Source organism: Callionymus lyra, chromosome 13, assembly GCF_982586985.1.
Source record: "Callionymus lyra chromosome 13, fCalLyr1.hap1.1, whole genome shotgun sequence".
In the NCBI taxonomy this organism is placed as follows: Eukaryota; Metazoa; Chordata; class Actinopteri; order Syngnathiformes; family Callionymidae; genus Callionymus; species Callionymus lyra.
In genome coordinates this window covers 2,783,967-2,806,466 of record NC_141830.1, presented here as the reverse complement: position 1 = coordinate 2,806,466, position 22,500 = coordinate 2,783,967, and the positions used below count along the sequence as shown (strand labels likewise).

At 40.5% G+C, this 22,500-nt stretch overlaps 1 protein-coding gene across 5 annotated transcripts in view; it reads right to left on the bottom strand.

The window, feature by feature from the left end:
• Positions 1 to 20,010: 20,010 nt before the first annotated feature.
• Positions 20,011 to 22,500, bottom strand: part of stxbp5a (syntaxin binding protein 5a (tomosyn)) — a 215,728-nt gene continuing 213,238 nt past the window's right edge. For all 5 annotated transcript variants that reach the window (XM_087805057.1, XM_087805056.1, XM_087805059.1 and 2 more), the window contains one exon: positions 20,011 to 21,652. In XM_087805057.1, the coding sequence (XP_087661183.1) occupies positions 21,611 to 21,652 (42 nt within the window). In that variant the 3' untranslated portion in view covers positions 20,011 to 21,610. The remainder of the gene's footprint in view (positions 21,653 to 22,500) is intronic.

The window sequence follows — 22,500 nt, the reverse complement described above, 5'->3', positions numbered from 1 at the left end:
TCTGAAGATAATGACACTGTTTCATGAAGCTTCATCAACACATCACTACCATCTAGTGGACTCTGAAGATAATGACACTGTTTCATGAAGCTTCATCGACACATCACTACCATCTAGTGGACTCTGAAGATAATGACACTGTTTCATGAAGCTTCATCAACACATCACTACCATCTAGTGGACTCTGAAGATAATGACACTGTTTCATGAAGCTTCATCAACACATTACTACCATCTAGTGGACTCTGAAGATAATGACACTGTTTCATGAAGCTTCATCAACACATCACTACCATCTAGTGGACTCTGAAGATAATGAAACTGTTTCATGAAGCTTCATCAACACATCACTACCATCTAGTGGACTCTGAAGATAATGACACTGTTTCATGAAGCTTCATCAACACATCACTACCATCTAGTGGACTCTGAAGATAATGACACTGTTTCATGAAGCTTCATCGACACATCACTACCATCTAGTGGACTCTGAAGATAATGACACTGTTTCATGAAGCTTCATCAACACATCACTACCATCTAGTGGACTCTGAAGATAATGACACTGTTTCATGAAGCTTCATCAACACATCACTACCATCTAGTGGACTCTGAAGATAATGACACTGTTTCATGAAGCTTCATCAACACATCACTACCATCTAGTGGACTCTGAAGATAATGACACTGTTTCATGAAGCTTCATCGACACATCACTACCATCTAGTGGACTCTGAAGATAAGGACACTGTTTCATGAAGCTTCATCGACACATCACTACCATCTAGTGGACTCTGAAGATAATGACACTGTTTCATGAAGCTTCATCAACACATCATTACCATCTAGTGGACTCTGAAGATAATGACACTGTTTCATGAAGCTTCATCGACACATCACTACCATCTAGTGGACTCTGAAGATAATGACACTGTTTCATGAAGCTTCATCAACACATCACTACCATCTAGTGGACTCTGAAGATAATGACACTGTTTCATGAAGCTTCATCAACACATCACTACCATCTAGTGGACTCTGAAGATAATGACACTGTTTCATGAAGCTTCATCGACACATCACTACCATCTAGTGGACTCTGAAGATAATGACACTGTTTCATGAAGCTTCATCAACACATCACTACCATCTAGTGGACTCTGAAGATAATGACACTGTTTCATGAAGCTTCATCAACACATTACTACCATCTAGTGGACTCTGAAGATAATGACACTGTTTCATGAAGCTTCATCAACACATCACTACCATCTAGTGGACTCTGAAGATAATGAAACTGTTTCATGAAGCTTCATCAACACATCACTACCATCTAGTGGACTCTGAAGATAATGACACTGTTTCATGAAGCTTCATCAACACATCACTACCATCTAGTGGACTCTGAAGATAATGACACTGTTTCATGAAGCTTCATCGACACATCACTACCATCTAGTGGACTCTGAAGATAATGACACTGTTTCATGAAGCTTCATCAACACATCACTACCATCTAGTGGACTCTGAAGATAATGACACTGTTTCATGAAGCTTCATCAACACATCACTACCATCTAGTGGACTCTGAAGATAATGACACTGTTTCATGAAGCTTCATCAACACATCACTACCATCTAGTGGACTCTGAAGATAATGACACTGTTTCATGAAGCTTCATCGACACATCACTACCATCTAGTGGACTCTGAAGATAAGGACACTGTTTCATGAAGCTTCATCAACACATCACTGCCATCTAGTGGACTCTGAAGATAATGACACTGTTTCATGAAGCTTCATCGACACATCACTACCATCTAGTGGACTCTGAAGATAAGGACACTGTTTCATGAAGCTTCATCAACACATCACTGCCATCTAGTGGACTCTGAAGATAATGACACTGTTTCATGAAGCTTCATCAACACATCACTATCATCTAGTGGACTCTGAAGATAATGACACTGTTTCATGAAGCTTCATCGACACATCACTGCCATCTAGTGGACTCTGAAGATAATGACACTGTTTCATGAAGCTTCATCAACACATCACTACCATCTAGTGGACTCTGAAGATAATGAAACTGTTTCATGAAGCTTCATCGACACATCACTACCATCTAGTGGACTCTGAAGATAATGACACTGTTTCATGAAGCTTCATCGACACATCACTACCATCTAGTGGACTCTGAAAATAATGACACCGTTTCATGAAGCTTCATCGACACATCACTACCATCTAGTGGACTCTGAAGATAATGACACTGTTTCATGAAGCTTCATCAACACATCACTACCATCTAGTGGACTCTGAAGATAATGACACTGTTTCATGAAGCTTCATCAACACATCACTGCCATCTAGTGGACTCTGAAGATAATGACACTGTTTCATGAAGCTTCATCGACACATCACTGCCATCTAGTGGACTCTGAAGATAATGACACTGTTTCATGAAGCTTCATCGACACATCAATACCATCTAGTGGACTCTGAAGATAATGACACTGTTTCATGAACCTTCATCGACACATCACTACCATCTAGTGAACTCTGAAGATAATGACACTGTTTCATGAAGCTTCATCAACACATCACTACCATCTAGTGGACTCTTAAGATAATGACACTGTTTCATGAAGCTTCATCAACACATCACTACCATCTAGTGGACTCTGAAGATAATGACACTGTTTCATGAAGCTTCATCAACACATCACTACCATCTAGTGGACTCTGAAGATAATGACACTGTTTCATGACTGGTGTCGGTTCATGAGTCACGGATCAAATCCATGCTCTTCGACTTCCAAGAGTCTGGTTTGAAAATGCTCCTTCACGGGTTCTGAGAAGATGAGACGCTGGTTGAGTTCCTGCAGCTTCTCGTCGCTCGTTCATCACAGAAATAACTGAGCAGTAATAGAATCACACATTAATATTCCACGCCAGCGTGAAGACTTAATGGAGGCTCATGATTGACCTACATTTAATGTAAACTCTCACCGGGCTCCTCGTCTCCCGTGGCAGCTTCGCTTTTCACATCCACTCTCCAGTCGCACGGTTGCCTTGGTAACGTCAGCTGCTGCCAGACACCGGTTTAAAAATTCCTAAATGAAAACGCCAGGATTTGTGGGAATTCCAGAGAGTGAGAGAGAAACGCCTCAGTGATGAAGAGAGAAGAGGATCTGTTCATGTGTTCATGTGTTCATGTGTTCATGTGTTCATGTGTTCATGTGTTCATGTGTTACTGTGTTCATGTGTTACTGTGTTCATGTGTTCATGTGTTCATATGTTCATGTGTTCATGTGTTCATGTGTTACTGTGTTACTGTGTTCATGTGTTCATGTGTTCATATGTTCATGTGTTCATGTGTTCATGTGTTCATGTGTTCATGTGTTACTGTGTTCATGTGTTCATGTGTCGATGTGTTCATGTGTTCATGTGTTCTTGTGTACATGTGTTCATGTGTTCATGTGTTCTTGTGTTCATGTGTTCATGGGTCCATGTGTTCATGTGTTCTTGTGTTCATGTGTTCATGTGTGCATGTGTTCATGTGTTCATGTGTTCTTGTGTTCACGTGTTCATGTGTTCATGTGTTACTGTGTTCATGTGTTCATGTGTTCATGTGTTCATATGTTCATGTGTTCATGTGTTCATGTGTTCATGTGTTCTTGTGTACATGTGTTCTTGGGTACATGTGTCCATGTGTTCATGTGTTCATGTGTTCATGTGTTCATGTGTCCATGTGTTCATGTGTCCATGTGTCCATGTGTCCATGTGTTCATGTGTTCATGTGTTCATGTGTTCATGTGTTCATGTGTTCTTGTGTTCATGTGTTACTGTGGTCATGTGTCCATGTGTTCATGTGTCCATGTGTCCATGTGTCCATGTGTTCATGTGTTCATGTGTTCATGTGTTAATCTGTTCATGTGTTCATGTGTTCATGTGTTCATGTGTTCATGTGTTCATGTGTTCATGTGTCCATGTGTTCATGTGTTCATGTGTTCATGTGTGCATGTGTTCATGAGTCCATGTGTTCATGTGTTCTTGTGTTCACGTGTTCATGTGTTCATGTGTCCATGTGTTCATGTGTTCATGTGTTCATGTGTGCATGTGTTCATGTGTCCATGTGTTCATGTGTTCTTGTGTTCACGTGTTCATGTGTTCATGTGTTCATGTGTTCATGTGTTCATGTGTTCATGTGTTCATGTGTTCATGTGTTCATGTGTTCTTGTGTACATGTGTTCTTGGGTACATGTGTTCATGTGTTCATGTGTTCATGTGTTCTTGTGTTCATGTGTTCATGTGTTCATGTGTCCATGTATTCATGTGTTTATGTGTTCATGTGTTCATGTGTTCTTGTGTACATGTGTTCATGTGTTCATGTGTTCATGTGTTCATGTGTCCATGTGTTACTGTGTTCATGTGTCCATGTGTTCATGTGTCCATGTGTTCATGTGTTTATGTGTTCATGTGTTCATGTGTTCTTGTGTACATGTGTTCATGTGTCCATGTGTCCATGTGTTACTGTGTTCATGTGTTCATGTGTTCATGTGTCCATGTGTTACTGTGTTCATGTGTTCATGCGTTCATGTGTTTATGTGTTCATGTGTACATGTGTTCATGTGTTCATGTGTCCATGTGTCCATGTGTTCATGTGTTCATGTGTCCATGTGTGCATGTGTTCATGTGTTCATGTGTTAATGTGTTCATGTGTCCATGTGTTCTTGTTTTCATGTGTCCATGTGTCCTTGTGTTCATGTGTTCATTTGTTTATGTGTTCATGTGTTCTTGTATTCATGTTTTCTTTTGTTCTTTTGTTCTTGTGTCCATGTGTTCATGTGTTCATGTGTTCATGTGTTCATGTGTTCATGTATTCTTCTGTTCATGTGTTCTTGTGTTCATGTGTTCATGTGTTCTTGTGGTCATGTGTTCATGTGTTCTTGTGTTCATGTGTTCATGTGTTCTTGTGTTCATGTGTTCATGTGTTCTTGTGTTCATGTGTTCATGTGTTCATGTGTTCATGTGTTCATGTGTTCATGTGTTCATGTGTGCATGTGTTCATGTGTTCTTGTGTACATGTGTTCTTGTGTTCATGTGTTCATGTGTTCATGTGTTCTTGTGTACATGTGTTCATGTGTTCATGTGTTCATGTGTTCTTGTGTTCATGTGTTCATGTGTTACTGTGTTCATGTGTTCATGTGTTCATGTGTCCATGTGTTCATGTGTTCTTGTGTACATGTGTTCATGTGTTCATGTGTTCTTGTGTTCATGTGTTCATGGGTCCATGTGTTCATGTGTTCATGTGTTCTTGTGTTCATGTGTTCATGTGTGCATGTGTTCATGTGTTCATGTGTTCTTGTGTTCACGTGTTCATGTGTTCATGTGTTCATGTGTTACTGTGTTCATGTGTTCATGTGTTCATGTGTTCATATGTTCATGTGTTCATGTGTTCATGTGTTCATGTGTTCTTGTGTACATGTGTTCTTGGGTACATGTGTCCATGTGTTCATGTGTTCATGTGTTCATGTGTCCATGTGTTCATGTGTCCATGTGTCCATGTGTCCATGTGTTCATGTGTTCATGTGTTCATGTGTTCATGTGTTCTTGTGTTCATGTGTTACTGTGGTCATGTGTCCATGTGTTCATGTGTCCATGTGTCCATGTGTCCATGTGTCCATGTGTTCATGTGTTCATGTGTTCATGTGTTAATCTGTTCATGTGTTCATGTGTTCATGTGTTCATGTGTTCATGTGTTCATGTGTCCATGTGTTCATGTGTTCATGTGTTCATGTGTTCATGTGTGCATGTGTTCATGTGTCCATGTGTTCATGTGTTCTTGTGTTCACGTGTTCATGTGTTCATGTGTCCATGTGTTCATGTGTTCATGTGTTCATGTGTGCATGTGTTCATGTGTCCATGTGTTCATGTGTTCTTGTGTTCACATGTTCATGTGTTCATGTGTTCATGTGTTCATGTGTTCTTGTGTACATGTGTTCTTGGGTACATGTGTTCATGTGTTCATGTGTTCATGTGTTCATGTGTTCTTGTGTTCATGTGTTCATGTGTTCATGTGTCCATGTGTTCATGTGTTTATGTGTTCATGTGTTCATGTGTTCTTGTGTACATGTGTTCATGTGTTCATGTGTTCATGTGTCCATGTGTTACTGTGTTCATGTGTCCATGTGTTCATGTGTCCATGTGTTCATGTGTTTATGTGTTCATGTGTTCATGTGTTCTTGTGTACATGTGTTCATGTGTCCATGTGTCCATGTGTTACTGTGTTCATGTGTTCATGTGTTCATGTGTCCATGTGTTACTGTGTTCATGTGTTCATGCGTTCATGTGTTTATGTGTTCATGTGTACATGTGTTCATGTGTTCATGTGTCCATGTGTCCATGTGTTCATGTGTTCATGTGTCCATGTGTGCATGTGTTCATGTGTTCATGTGTTAATGTGTTCATGTGTCCATGTGTTCTTGTTTTCATGTGTCCATGTGTCCTTGTGTTCATGTGTTCATTTGTTTATGTGTTCATGTGTTCTTGTATTCATGTTTTCTTTTGTTCTTTTGTTCTTGTGTCCATGTGTTCATGTGTTCATGTGTTCATGTGTTCATGTGTTCATGTATTCTTCTGTTCATGTGTTCTTGTGTTCATGTGTTCATGTGTTCTTGTGGTCATGTGTTCATGTGTTCTTGTGTTCATGTGTTCATGTGTTCTTGTGTTCATGTGTTCATGTGTTCTTGTGTTCATGTGTTCATGTGTTCATGTGTTCTTGTGTCCATGGGTTCACGTGTTCATGTGTTCACGTGTTCTTGTGTTCACGTGTTCTTGTGTTCATGTGTTCATGTGTTCTTTTGTTCTTTTGTTCTTGTGTTCATGTGTTCTTGTGTTCATGTGTTCATGTGTTCATGTGTTCATGTGTTCTTGTGTTCATGTGTTCATGTGTTCTTGTATCCATGTGTTCATGTGTTCATGTGTTCTTGTATCCATGTGTTCATGTGTTCTTGTGTTCTCGTGTTCATGTGTTCATGTGTTCATGTGTTCATGTGTTCTTGTGTTCATGTGTTCATGTGTTCTTGTATCCATGTGTTCATGTGTTCTTGTGTTCATGTGTTCATGTGTTCATGTGTTCTTGTATCCATGTGTTCATGTGTTCTTGTGTTCATTCGTTCTTGTATCCATGTGTTCATGTGTTCTTGTGTTCATGTGTTCTTGTGTTCACGTGTTATTGTGTTCATGTGTTCATGTGTTCATGTGTTCATGTGTTCTTGTGTCCATGTGTTCATGTGTTCTTGTGTTCATGTGTTCATGTGTTCATGTGTTCTTTTGTTCTTGTGTTCATGTGTTCATGTGTTCTTGTGTCAATGTGTTAATGTGTTCATGTGTTCATGTGTTCACGTGTTCATGTGTTTATGTGTTCTTGTGTTCATGTGTTCATGTGTTCATGTGTTCATGTGTTATTTTGTTCTTGTGTTCTTGTGTTCATGTGTTACTGTGTTCATGTGTCCATGTGTCCATGTGTTCATGTGTCCATGTGTCCATGTGTCCATGTGTCCATGCGTTCATGTGTTCATGTGTCCATGTGTTCATTTGTTCATTTGTTCATGTGTTCATGTGTCCATGTGTTCTTGTGTTCATGTGTTACTGTGTTCATGTGTCCATGTGTCCATGTGTTCATGTGTGCATGTGTCCATGTGTTCATGTGTTCACGTGTTCATTTGTTCATGTGTCCATGTGTTCATGTGTGCATGTGTCCATGTGTTCATGTGTTCACGTGTTCATTTGTTCATGTGTCCATGTGTCCATGTGGTCATGTGTTCATGTGTTCATGTGTTCATGTGGTCATGTGTTCATGTGTCCATGTGTCCATGTGTTCATGTGGTCATGTGTTCATGTGTTCATGTGTTCATGTGTTCATGTGTTCATGTGTTCTTTTGTTCTTGTGTTCATGTGTTCATGTGTTCTTGTGTTCTTGTGTCAATGTGTTATTGTGTTCATGTGTTCATGTGTTCATGTGTTCACGTGTTCATGTGTTTATGTGTTCTTGTGTTCATGTGTTCATGTGTTATTTTGTTCTTGTGTTCTTGTGTTCATGTGTTACTGTGTTCATGTGTCCATGTGTCCATGTGTCCATGTGTCCATGTGTCCATGTGTCCATGTGTCCATGCGTTCATGTGTTCATGTGTCCATGTGTTCATTTGTTCATTTGTTCATGTGTTCATGTGTCCATGTGTTCTTGTGTTCATGTGTTACTGTGTTCATGTGTCCATGTGTCCATGTGTTCATGTGTGCATGTGTCCATGTGTTCATGTGTTCACGTGTTCATTTGTTCATGTGTCCATGTGTTCATGTGTGCATGTGTCCATGTGTTCATGTGTTCACGTGTTCATTTGTTCATGTGTCCATGTGTCCATGTGTCCATGTGGTCATGTGTTCATGTGTCCATGTGTTCATGTGTTCATGTGTTCATGTGTCCATGTGTTCATGTGTCCATGTGTTCATGTGTTCATGTGTCCATGTGTTCATGTGTTCATGTGTTCATGTGTTCATGTGTTCTTGTGTTCATGTGTTCATGTGTTCATGTGTTCATGTGTCCATGTGTTCATGTGTTCATGTGTTCATGTGTTCATGTGTTCATGTGTCCATGTGTCCATGTGTTCATGTGTCCATGTGTTCATGTGTTCATGTGTTCATGTCTCCATGTGTCCATGTGTTCATGTGTCCATGTGTTCATTTGTTAATTTGTTCATGTGTCCATGTGTTCATGTGTTCATGTGTCCATGTGTCCATGTGTCCATGTGGTCATGTGTTCATGTGTCCATGTGTTCATGTGTTCATGTGTTCATGTGTCCATGTGTTCATGTGTCCATGTGTTCATGTGTTCATGTGTTCATGTGTTCATGTGTTCATGTGTCCATGTGTTCATGTGTTCATGTGTTCATGTGTTCATGTGTTCATGTGTCCATGTGTTCATGTGTTCACGTGTTCATGTGTCCATGTGTTCATTTGTTAATTTGTTCATGTGTCCATGTGTTCATGTGTTCATGTGTCCATGTGTTCATGTGTTCATGTGTTCATGTGTTCATGTGTCCATGTGTTCATGTGTTCATGTGTCCATGTGTTCATGTGTTCATGTGTTCATGTGTTCATGTGTTCATGTGTTCATGTGTGCATGTGTCCATGTGTTCATGTGTTCATGTGTTCATGTGTTCATGTGTTCATGTGTTCATGTGTGCATGTGTCCATGTGTTCATGTGTTCATGTGTCCATGTGTTCATGTGTTCATGTGTTCATGTGTTCATGTGTCCATGTGTTCATGTGTTCATGTGTTCATCGACAGCATCGTCTCTGAACAACAGCGTCACTAGCTTCAAGAGCTCAACAGTCGTGATCTTATCTTCTCGTTCAATATTCAATCAGTAATTAAATCGTTGAAATCAATGACATGAATTATTGAAGAGACTCTGATGAGTGTTTCTGTTTCATCATCAAATATTGATTATTGATCACATGATCTGCATAAGATGATAATAACAATATTGTATTGAGAGTCACAGACTGGAGTCGATCCCAGCTCTTCAGGAGAGATGCAGGGGACACCCTGGACAGGAGGCCAATCTAATGGCTTCACTCTTCCTCCAGCTTTGTTTGTTTATACAACGAGTCCCTTGTAGGTCACAACAACACACACACACACTGATGATACAATAGAGTCACACATCACAACAACACACACACACTGATGATACAATAGAGTCACACATCACAACAACACACACACACACTGATGATACAATAGAGTCACACATCACAACAACACACACACACACTGATGATACAATAGAGTCACACATCACAACAACACACACACACTGATGATACAATAGAGTCACACATCACAACAACACACACACACACTGATGATACAATAGAGTCACACATCACAACAACACACACACACACTGATGATACAATAGAGTCACACATCACAACAACACACACACACTGATGATACAATATAGTCACTCATCACAGCAACACACACACACACACTGATGATACAATAGAGTCACACATCACAACAACACACACTGATGATACAATAGAGTCACTCATCACAGCAACACACACACACACACTGATGATACAATAGAGTCACACATCACAACACACACCCACTGATGATACAATAGAATCACACATCACAACAACACACACACACTGATGATACAATAGAGTCACACATCACAACAACACACACACACTGATGATACAATAGAGTCACACATCACAACAACACACACACACTGATGCAATAGAGTCACACATCACAACAACACACACACACTGATGATACAATAGAGTCACACATCACAACAACACACACACTGATGATACAATAGAGTCACACATCACAACAACACACACACTGATGATACAATAGAGTCACTCATCACAACAACACACACACACACTGATGATACAATAGAGTCACACATCACAACAGCACACACACACTGATTATACAATAGAGTCACACATCACAACAACACACACACACTGATGATACAATAGAGTCACACATCACAACAACACACACACACTGATGATACAATAGAGTCACACATCACAACAACACACACCCACTGATGATACAATAGAGTCACACATCACAACAACACACACACACTGATGATACAATAGAGTCACACATCACAACAACACACACACTGATGATACAATAGAGTCACACATCACAACAACACACACACTGATGATACAATAGAGTCACACATCACAACAACACACACACACTGATGATACAATAGAGTCACACATCACAACAACACACACACACTGATGATACAATAGAGTCACACATCACAACAACACACACACTGATGATACAATAGAGTCACACATCACAACAACACACACACACTGATGCAATAGAGTCACACATCATAACAACACACACACACTGATGATACAATAGAGTCACACATCACAACAACACACACACTGATGATACAATAGAGTCACACATCACAACAACACACACACACTGATGATACAATAGAGTCACACATCACAACAACACACACACTGATGATACAATAGAGTCACACATCACAACAACACACACTGATGATACAATAGAGTCACACATCACAACAACACACACACACTGATGATACAATAGAGTCACACATCACAACAACACACACACTGATGATACAATAGAGTCACACATCACAACAACACACACACACTGATGATGCAATAGAGTCACACATCACAACAACACACACACACTGATGATACAATAGAGTCACACATCACACACATACATACACACTTTAACACACACACTATTACACACTTTAACACACACACATACAAACTTTAACACACACACACACATACAAACTTTAACACATACACACTCTGTCTCTCATCACCACGGCAACGACGTGTCACTTCATCTTCTGATTGAACCAACATCTCGTTCACTCATCACTAACAAGGTCAAGAGGTCAAACTCTGAGCAACAACAAACAATTCTCGTCCGTGACCTTCAGCTCATGGTGTCAATCTGGATGAAACAAGTTCTTCTTCATCATCTCTCCCTCCTTCTGTCCTCCTTCCATCCTCCTTCCATCCTTCCTCCCTCCATCCTCCTTCCATCCTTCCTCCCTCCATCCTCCTTCCATCCTTCCTCCCTCCTTCTATCCTCCTTCCATCCTTCCTCCCTCCATCCTCCTTCCATCCTTCCTCCCCCCATCCTCCCTCCATCCTCCTTCCATCCTTCCTCCCTCCATCCTCCCTCCATCCTCCTTCCATCCTTCCTCCCTCCATCCTCCTTCCATCCTTCCTCCCTCCATCCTCCCTCCATCCTTCCTCCCTCCCTCCTTCTATCCTCCTTCCATCCTTCCTCCCTCCATCCTCCTTCCATCCTTCCTCCCTCCATCCTCCCTCCATCCTCCTTCCATCCTTCCTCCATCCATCCTCCCTCCATCCTCCTTCCATCCTTCCTCCCTCCATCCTCCTTCCATCCTTCCTCCCTCCATCCTCCTTCCATCCTTCCTCCCTCCATCCTCCCTCCATCCTTCCTCCCTCCCTCCTTCTATCCTCCTTCCATCCTTCCTCCCTCCATCCTCCTTCCATCCTTCCTCCCTCCATCCTCCCTCCATCCTCCTTCCATCCTTCCTCCATCCATCCTCCCTCCATCCTCCTTCCATCCTTCCTCCCTCCATCCTCCTTCCATCCTTCCTCCCTCCATCCTCCTTCCATCCTTCCTCCCTCCATCCTCCCTCCATCCTCCTTCCATCTTTCCTCCCTCCTTCCTCTTTCCTCCCTCTCTCCTCTCTCCTCCCTCCATCCTCCCTCCATCCTCCTTCCATCCTTCCTCCCTCCATCCTCCCTCCATCCTACTTCCATCCTTCCTCCCTCCATCCTCCCTCCATCCTCCTTCCATCCTTCCTCCCTCCATCCTCCCTCCATCCTCCTTCCATCCTTCCTCCCTCCATCCTCCTTCCATCCTTCCTCCTTCCATCCTCCTTCCATCCTTCCTCCCTCCATCCTTCCTCCATCCTCCTTCCATCCTTCCTCCCTCCTTCCTCTTTCCTCCCTCTCTCCTCTCTCCTCCCTCCATCCTCCCTCCATCCTCCTTCCATCCTTCCTCCCTCCATCCTCCCTCCATCCTCATTCCATCCTCATTCCATCCTTCCTCCCTCCTTCCTCCCTCTCTCCTCTCTCCTCCCTCCATCCTCCTTCCTCTCTCTCTCCTCTCTCCTCCCTCCATCCTCCCTCCATCCTTCCTCCCTCCTTCCTCCCTCTCTCCTCCTTCCATCCTTCCTCCCTCTCTCCTCTCTCCCCCCTCTCTCCTCCCTCCATCCTCCCTCCATCCTCCTTCCTCCCTCTCTCCTCTCTCCTCCCTCTCTCCTCCCTCCATCCTCCCTCCATCTTCCTTCCTCCCTCTCTCCTCTCTCCTCCCTCCATCCTCCCTGCATCCTTCCTCCCTCCTTCCTCTCTCCTCCTTCCATCCTTCCTCCATCCTCCCTCCATCCTCCCTCTATACTCCCTCCATCCTCCCTCTCTCCTCCCTCCATCCTCCCTCCATCCTCCTTCCTCCCTCTCTCCTCTCTCCTCCCTCCATCCTCCCTCCATCCTTCCTCCCTCCTTCCTCTCTCCTCCTTCCATCCTCCCTCCTTCCTCTCTCCTCCTTCCATCCTCCCCTCCCTCCATCCTCCCTCCATCCCTCCTTCCTCCTTCCATCCTTCCTCCCTCCATCCTCCTTCCATCCTTCCTCCCTCCTTCCTCTCTCCCTCCTTCCATCCTCCCCTCCCTCCTCCTTCCATCCTTCCTCCCTCCTTCCCTCTTTCCTCCCTCTCTCCTCTCTCCTCCCTCCATCCTCCCTCCATCCTCCTTCCATCCTTCCTCCCTCCATCCTCCCTCCATCCTCATTCCATTCTTCTCCCTCCTTTCCTCCCTCTCTCCTCTCTCCTCCCTCCATCCCTCCCTCCATCCTCCCTCCATCCTTCCTCCCTCCTCTCCTCCTCTCCTCCTCTCCTCCTCCATCCTCCCTCTCTCCTCCTCCCTCCTTCCTCCTTCCTCCTCCCTCCTCCCTCCATCCTCCCTCCATCCTCCTCCATCCTCCTTCCATCCTCCCTCCTCCTCCTCCCTCCTCTCCTCTCCTCCCTCATTAGTAAAGTGTCAGGTTCATCATTTATTCAACAAAAGTGTCATAAGTTCTTCTGCAGGTATTAATAGATGAAGATCATGAAGGAGGAGGATCTGCTGAAGGAACGAGTGAAGCTCAAAATATCATCAAATAAAATGAGTTGATGGATGAAGATCAAACTTCTGAAGTGTTTCGAACATTTTCTTCATCAGATTCATCAAACAATCAACTTCTTCTTCTCTTTCTCTTTTCCTTTCTCTTTATCTTTTTCTTCTTTGTCTTTTTCTTCTCCTTCTCCTTCTTCTCCTCCTTCCGCTCTGACACTGGAGAACAAACACCTGCGCAGGTAAAGTGCATGAAGTCCAGAGACTTTCAGCCACAAGAACCTAAAGTGCTCGATCTGGTAATTCAAGCTTAAAAACAAGTGTGACCTTGAAAACCATCCGTTCAGAAGAAACCAGAGATTCTTGTGGTTGATCATTAATGACTGGAAGTGACTCTCTTCGACCTTCACCTCAAGATGTTAAATCACTTCACGGTTTATATTTTATTCACAGATAGAATCTCGACGAGCGAGAGAAGTTTGGCTCAACCGCGACTGTTTGCTGCCCTCTAGTGTTTGAATGTGTTCACTGCAGTTAAGCTTTTTTAAATATCTTCTCTGATGTTTGAATACATTTTACTTTATTACGTCATTCATGAAGAACTTAATCAATAATACGTTCATTTAAATATATATATATATATATTTCTGAACTTCTTACATATCGATAGATTAAAAATATCATAGAACATGATCAATAAAACACATGTATTTATGTAACATATTCAGTTGTATATTTAAAGATTATAAAATATACTTTGAAAAATTTAAATAAAGTAGTTGAAACAAGAAGAAATAAAAATAAAATAATAAAAATATTGATTTAAGAAAGATGCAAAGGTTGGATTAATGGTTACACAGTTAAATTAAAAATATACAATGTAAGTACATTTTGACGAAGGTTTAAAGAATATAGTTTAATTTAAGGCTGCACAATATAGCGAAAAAATATCGATATCGCGATATTGGCACGTGCGATATACATCGAAAACGTGATAATTTATACGTTTTATTGTATAAATCAAGTATTTTTAAATACGCAAATCGATCAATCAGTGTGACGTTCTGTAAAGTTGTCAATTTGTACTTCTATGTCTCGTTGTTGTTTACGTCTCCGTCCGTCTGTGAACTGTGTTAGGCTCGGTTGCTATGACGACACGTCTTGGCTCAGTATATACAGTGAAGTAATACTAACTTATGATCTAGTCAAACACTAGTGATCCAGTGAAGTAATACTAACTTATGATCTAGTCAAACACTAGTGATCCAGTGAAGTAATACTAACTTATGATCTAGTCAAACACTAGTGATCCAGCGAAGTAATACTAACTTATGATCTAGTCAAACACTAGTGACCCAGTGAAGTAATACTAACTTATGATCTAGTCAAACACTAGTAATCCAGTGAAATAATACTAACTCATGATCTAGTCAAACACCAGTGATCCAGTGAAGTAATACTAACTTATGATCTAGTCAAACACTAGTGATCCAGTGAAGTAATACTAACTTAAGATCTAGTCAAACACTAGTGATCCAGTGAAGTAATACTAACTTCAGATCTAGTCAAACACTAGTGATCCAGTGAAGTAATACTAACTTATGATCTAGTCAAACACTAGTGATCCAGTGAAGTAATACTAACTTATGATCTAGTCAAACACTAGTGATCCAGTGAAGTAATACTAACTTATGATCTAGTCAAACACTAGTAATCCAGTGAAATAATACTAACTTATGATCTAGTCAAACACTAGTGATCCAGTGAAGTAATACTAACTTATGATCTATTCAAACACTAGTGATCCAGTGAAGTAATACTAACTTATGATCTAGTCAAACACTAGTGATCGAGTGAAGTAATACTAACTTAAGATCTAGTCAAACACTAGTGATCCAGTGAAGTAATACTAACTTATGATCTAGTCAAACACTAGTGATCCAGTGAAGTAATACTAACTTATGATCTAGTCAAACACTAGTGATCCAGTGAAGTAATACTAACTTATGATCTAGTCAAACACTAGTGATCCAGTGAAGTAATACTAACTTATGATCTAGTCAAACACTAGTGATCCAGTGAAGTAATACTAACTTATGATCTAGTCAAACACTAGTGATCCAGTGAAGTAATACTAACTCATGATCTAGTCAAACACTAGTGATCCAGTGAAGTAATACTAACTTGTGATCTAGTCAAACACTAGTGATCCAGTGAAGTAATACTAACTTATTATCTAGTCAAACACTAGTGATCCAGTGAAGTAATACTAACTTATGATCTAGTCAAACACTAGTGATCCAGTGAAGTAATACTAACTTATGATCTAGTCAAACACTAGTGATCCAGTGAAGTAATACTAACTTATGATCTAGTCAAACACTAGTGATCCAGTGAAGTAATACTAACTTATGATCTAGTCAAACACTAGTGATCCAGTGAAGTAATACTAACTCATGATCTAGTCAAACACTAGTGATCCAGTGAAGTAATACTAACTTATGATCTAGTCAAACACTAGTGATCCAGTGAAGTAATACTAACTTATGATCTAGTCAAACACTAGTGATCCAGTGAAGTAATACTAACTTATGATCTAGTCAAACACTAGTGATCCAGTGAAGTAATACTAACTTATGATCTAGTCAAACACTAGTGATCCAGTGAAGTAAAACTAACTCATGATCTAGTCAAACACTAGTGATCCAGTGAAGTAATACTAACTTATGATCTAGTCAAACACTAGTGATCCAGTGAAGTAATACTAACTCATGATCTAGTCAAACACTAGTGATCCAGTGAAGTAATACTAACTTATGATCTAGTCAAACACTAGTGATCCAGTGAAGTAATACTAACTTATGATCTAGTCAAACACTAGTGATCCAGTGAAGTAATACTAACTTATGATCTAGTCAAACACTAGTGATCCAGTGAAGTAATACTAACTTATGATCTAGTCAAACACTAGTGATCCAGTGAAGTAATACTAACTCATGATCTAGTCAAACACTAGTGATCCAGTGAAGTAATACTAACTCATGATCTAGTCAAACACTAGTGATCCAGTGAAGTAATACTAACTTATGATCTAGTCAAACGCTAGTGATCCAGTGAAGTAATACTAACTTATGATCTAGTCAAACACTAGTGATCCAGTGAAGTAATACTAACTTATGATCTAGTCAAACACTAGTGATCCAGTGAAGTAATACTAACTTATGATCTAGTCAAACACTAGTGATCCAGTGAAGTAATACTAACTTATGATCTAGTCAAACACTAGTGATCCAGTGAAGTAATACTAACTTATGATCTAGTCAAACACTAGTGATCCAGTGAAGTAATACTAACTTATGATCTAGTCAAACACTAGTGATCCAGTGAAGTAATACTAACTTGTGATCTAGTCAAACACTAGTGATCCAGTGAAGTAATACTAACTTATGATCTAGTCAAACACTAGTGATCCAGTGAAGTAATACTAACTTATGATCTAGTCAAACACTAGTGATCCAGTGAAGTAATACTAACTTATGATCTAGTCAAACACTAGTGATCCAGTGAAGTAATACTAACTTATGATCTAGTCAAACACTAGTGATCCAGTGAAGTAATACTAACTTGTGATCTAGTCAAACACTAGTGATCCAGTGAAGTAATACTAACTTATGATCTAGTCAAACACTAGTGATCCAGTGAAGAAATACTAACTTATGATCTAGTCAAACACTAGTGATCCAGTGAAGTAATACTAACTTATGATCTAGTCAAACACTAGTGATCCAGTGAAGTAATACTAACTTATGATCTAGTCAAACACTAGTGATCCAGTCACTCGTCTCTTTCAACCTCCTTTGTTAAAGCAACATATTGTAAGAACTTTTCATCTCGTCTCAGTTGTTTTCTTAGAAGATCGTGAACTTCCAAACAAACCTGTCCGTCTTCACCGTATGCTAACGAGCTAAGTTGTTTGCGTCATTTATTAAGTGTTATGTGTGCGTCTTCACCGTATGCTAACAATCTAAGTTGTTAGCGTCATTTATAAAGTGTTATGTGTGCGTCTTCACCGTATGCTAACGAGCTAAGTTGTTAGCGTCATTTATAAAGTGTTATGTGTGCGTCTTCACCGTATGCTAACGAGCTAAGTTGTTAGCGTCATTTATATAGTGTTATGTGTGCGTCTTCACCGTATGCTAACGAGCTAAGTTGTTAGCATCATTTATAAAGTGTTATGTGTCCGTCTTCACCGTATGCTAAGGAGCTAAGTTGTTAGCGTCATTTATAAAGTGTTATGTGTGCGTCTTCACCGTATGCTAACGAGCTAAGTTGTTAGCGTCATTTATATAGTGTTATGTGTGCGTCTTCACCGTATGCTAACGAGCTAAGTTGTTAGCATCATTTATAAAGTGTTATGTGTCCGTCTTCACCGTATGCTAAGGAGCTAAGTTGTTAGCGTCATTTATAAAGTGTTATGTGTGCGTCTTCACCGTATGCTAAGGAGCTAAGTTGTTAGCGTCATTTATAAAGTGTTATGTGTGCGTCTTCACCGTATGCTACCGAGCTAAGTTGTTAGCGTCATTTATAAAGTGTTATGTGTGCGTCTTCACCGTATGCTAACGAGCTAAGTTGTTAGCGTCATTTATAAAGTGTTATGTGTGCGTCTTCACCGTATGCTAACGAGCTAAGTTGTTAGCGTCATTTATAAAGTGTTATGTGTGCGTCTTCACCGTATGCTACCGAGCTAAGTTGTTAGCGTCATTTATAAAGTGTTATGTGTGCGTCTTCACCGTATGCTAACGAGCTAAGTTGTTAGCGTCATTTATAAAGTGTTATGTGTGCGTCTTCACCGTATGCTAACGAGCTAAGTTGTTAGCGTCATTTATAAAGTGTTATGTGTGCGTCTTCACCGTATGCTACCGAGCTAAGTTGTTAGCGTCATTTATAAAGTGTTATGTGTGCGTCTTCACCGTATGCTAAGGAGCTAAGTTGTTAGCGTCATTTATAAAGTGTTATGTGTCCGTCTTCACCGTATGCTAACGAGCTAAGTTGTTAGCATCATTTATAAAGTGTTATGTGTGCGTCTTCACCGTATGCTAACGAGCGAAGTTGTTAGCGTCATTTATAAAGTGTTATGTGTGCGTCTTCACCGTATGCTAACGAGCTAAGTTGTTAGCGTCATTTATAAAGTGTTATGTGTGCGTCTTCACCGTATGCTAACGAGCTAAGTTGTTAGCGTCATTTATAAAGTGTTATGTGTGCGTCTTCACCGTATCCTAAGGAGCTAAGTTGTTAGCGTCATTTATAAAGTGTTATGTGTCCGTCTTCACCGTATGCTAACGAGCTAAGTTGTTAGCGTCATTTATAAAGTGTTATGTGTGCGTCTTCATCGTATGCTAACGAGCTAAGTTGTTAGCGTCATTTATAAAGTGTTATGTGTCCATCTTCACCGTATGCTAACAATCTAAGTTGTTAGCGTCATTTATAAAGTGTTATGTGTGCGTCTTCACCGTATGCTAACGAGCTAAGTTGTTAGCGTCATTTATAAAGTGTAATGTGTGCGTCTTCACCGTATGCTAACGAGCTAAGTTGTTAGCATCATTTATATAGTGTTATGTGTGCGTCTTCACCGTATGCTAACGAGCTAAGTTGTTAGCATCATTTATAAAGTGTTATGTGTCCGTCTTCACCGTATGCTAAGGAGCTAAGTTGTTAGCGTCATTTATAAAGTGTTATGTGTCCGTCTTCACCGTATGCTAACGAGCTAAGTTGTTAGCGTCATTTATAAAGTGTTATGTGTGCGTCTTCACCGTATGCTAACGAGCTAAGTTGTTAGCGTCATTAATAAAGTGTTATGTGTGCGTCTTCACCGTATGCTAACGAGCTAAGTTGTTAGCGTCATTTATACAGTGTTATGTGTCCGTCTTCACCGTATGCTAACGAGCTAAGTCGTTGCGTCATTTATTAAGTGTTATGTGTGCGTCTTCACCGTATGCTAACGAGCTAAGTTATTTGCGTCATTTATTAAGTGTTATGTGTGCGTCTTCACCGTATGCTAACGAGCTAAGTTGTTAGCATCATTTATAAAGTGTTATGGTCTAAGGAGAAAACGTAAAAAAAAACGTTGAAATACGAAACGTTCTTCTTAATTTAAAGAAGTTTAAAGTGAACGTTGACCTTGAAAGAACGAAGACAAGCATCGACCGAAATACATTTTCCACTTTTATTGTTTTCATTGCACAGTAATCTCTATCTACATAAAGTTCTAAAGTTCTGGCAGCAGTTAAAGTTAAACATCCATGTGAAAGTTGCATAAAACTGTACAAGAAGAATCGGCTACGATGAGAAAACGACTGCGACTCCGACGCCGTTAGCTCGAAGCTAACGCTAACGCTCTCGTATCGTGGAACTGCTCGCGAAAACACAAACGAAACCAAAAGGACGGAGAGAGTTGTGTGTTTTTTATTCCATAGACCTCGGATAAAGTGACGCGAGAGGAAGATTCTTTTTCAGAGACACGAAGAAACGAAAAGACAGAAAAGGACGATCAAACCACTCGTTCCTCTACTTTCAACACGAAAACTAGCCTTTTTTTTTTGAAGATTCGACGACGAAAACACGCGATTCTTCGTTTCGACTCGCAGTGGACTACCATTCCCACAATGCATTTGGTTCGGGAATTTCTTCACATTTGAAATATCGATTTTAATAAGCGGTTGTTTTTAAATCAGGGACACGTTACGAAACCTTTGTTTTCAGTTCGGAAGTTTCTTTTTTTTCAAGATGATTCAAAATTATTTGAGACGTAAAATCTTTTATTGATTTTCTTCATTTAATATCAAAATATAACATAATTAACATAAATCCTGTGTAATATTGAATAAGTTACTTTAATAACATGTTTGATCATTCAATTAAATAATATAATTAGAGGTTTTATTACTGTATTATTTATTATAGTATTTGTTAATATTAACCAAAATCCTGACTTTGTCAACATAAATGATGAACGTAATAATCTTAATTTGTTCATTTAATTGACTTGAGACACAAAATTGTCGTCTTCTCTTCGTTTGACACCAAACGAAAACACAACGAACACACAAACCCGAGTGAAAGAGAAAACAAACGCTTCGTGACGAGCCTCCAAGTCTGCGCCTCGCCTACGTCGGCGCCGCCGAGGCTCCAACCCATGGAAAGAAAAGCGAAAAGCAAGTCTTTGGCGTCAGAAAAAATATGGCCTCGACTCCTCTTGTGTCGCCGTCGACGGTAAAGATTGTCAAAAATATTTACTTATATACAAATAAAGGTTCCAAAGCTCGACAGGTTTTGAAGATGAAGCGACGAAGACACGACGTGAAGATGTTGTTTCCTTCCTCCACCCTCAAGGTCACCGGTCGTCACGACGCTACAAAAATAAAGACACTCTTCGTCCGACGGCGGCAACTGAACGCGGCGAGAAACGAAACGCGAAACACACGGCGACGCCTCTGCAGCGAGAAGGTCGCGGGTTCGAAGGTCACGGGTTCGGAGGTCACGGGGGGGGGGTTTTTTTCGGATCCCCACTCTGTACACGTCCCTCGTCCGCTCACAGAGCAAAGAAAAAGGTGGTCGGGCGAATGACCTTGGAGAACCGTCCGAGAGAGAAAAGAAGCTGAGGTGTGGTTGTCCTTCTTCGTGGTCCTCAGGCAGGAACAGGTTCTACGTTGTGCCGCGAGGAGACGATCCGGCGAAGAAGGTCGAGAGGTCGAGAGGGAGGGACGAGCATGAGCGGGAAGGTCGTGGCTCCAGACCGGGAGGGTCAGAAGGTCAGATCTGGTACCACTTCTTGTCTTTGCACTTCAACATCATCTGGAACACACACACACACACACACACTTAAATATGTCATCTAGAACACACACACACTTAAATATGTCATCTAGAACACACACACACACACACACACACACACACACACACACACACACACACACACACACACACACACACACACACACACACACACACACACACACACACACAAATATATTATCTGGAACACACACACACACACACACACACTTAAATATATTATCTAGAACACACACACTTAAATATATTATCTAGAACACACACACACACACTTAAATATGTCATCTAGAACACACACACACACACATACACACACACACACACACACTTAAATATATTATCTGGAACACACACACACACACACACACACTTACATATATTATCTAGAACACACACACACACACTTAAATATATTATCTAGAACACACACACTTAAATATATTATCTAGAACACACACACTTAAATATATTATCTAGAACACACACACACACACACACTTAAATATATTATCTAGAACACACACACACACACATTTGAATATTATCTAGAACACACACACACACACACACACTTAAATATATTATCTGGAACACACACAAACACTTCAACATCATCTGGAACACACACACACACATTTAAATATATTATCTAGAACACACACACACACACACACACTTGAAAATATTATCTAGACACACACATACACACATTTGAATATTATCTAAAAAACACACACACATCAACATCATCTGGAACACACACACAAAAACACACACTTGAATATATTATCTAGAACACACACACACACACACTTAAATATATGATCTGGAACACACACACACTT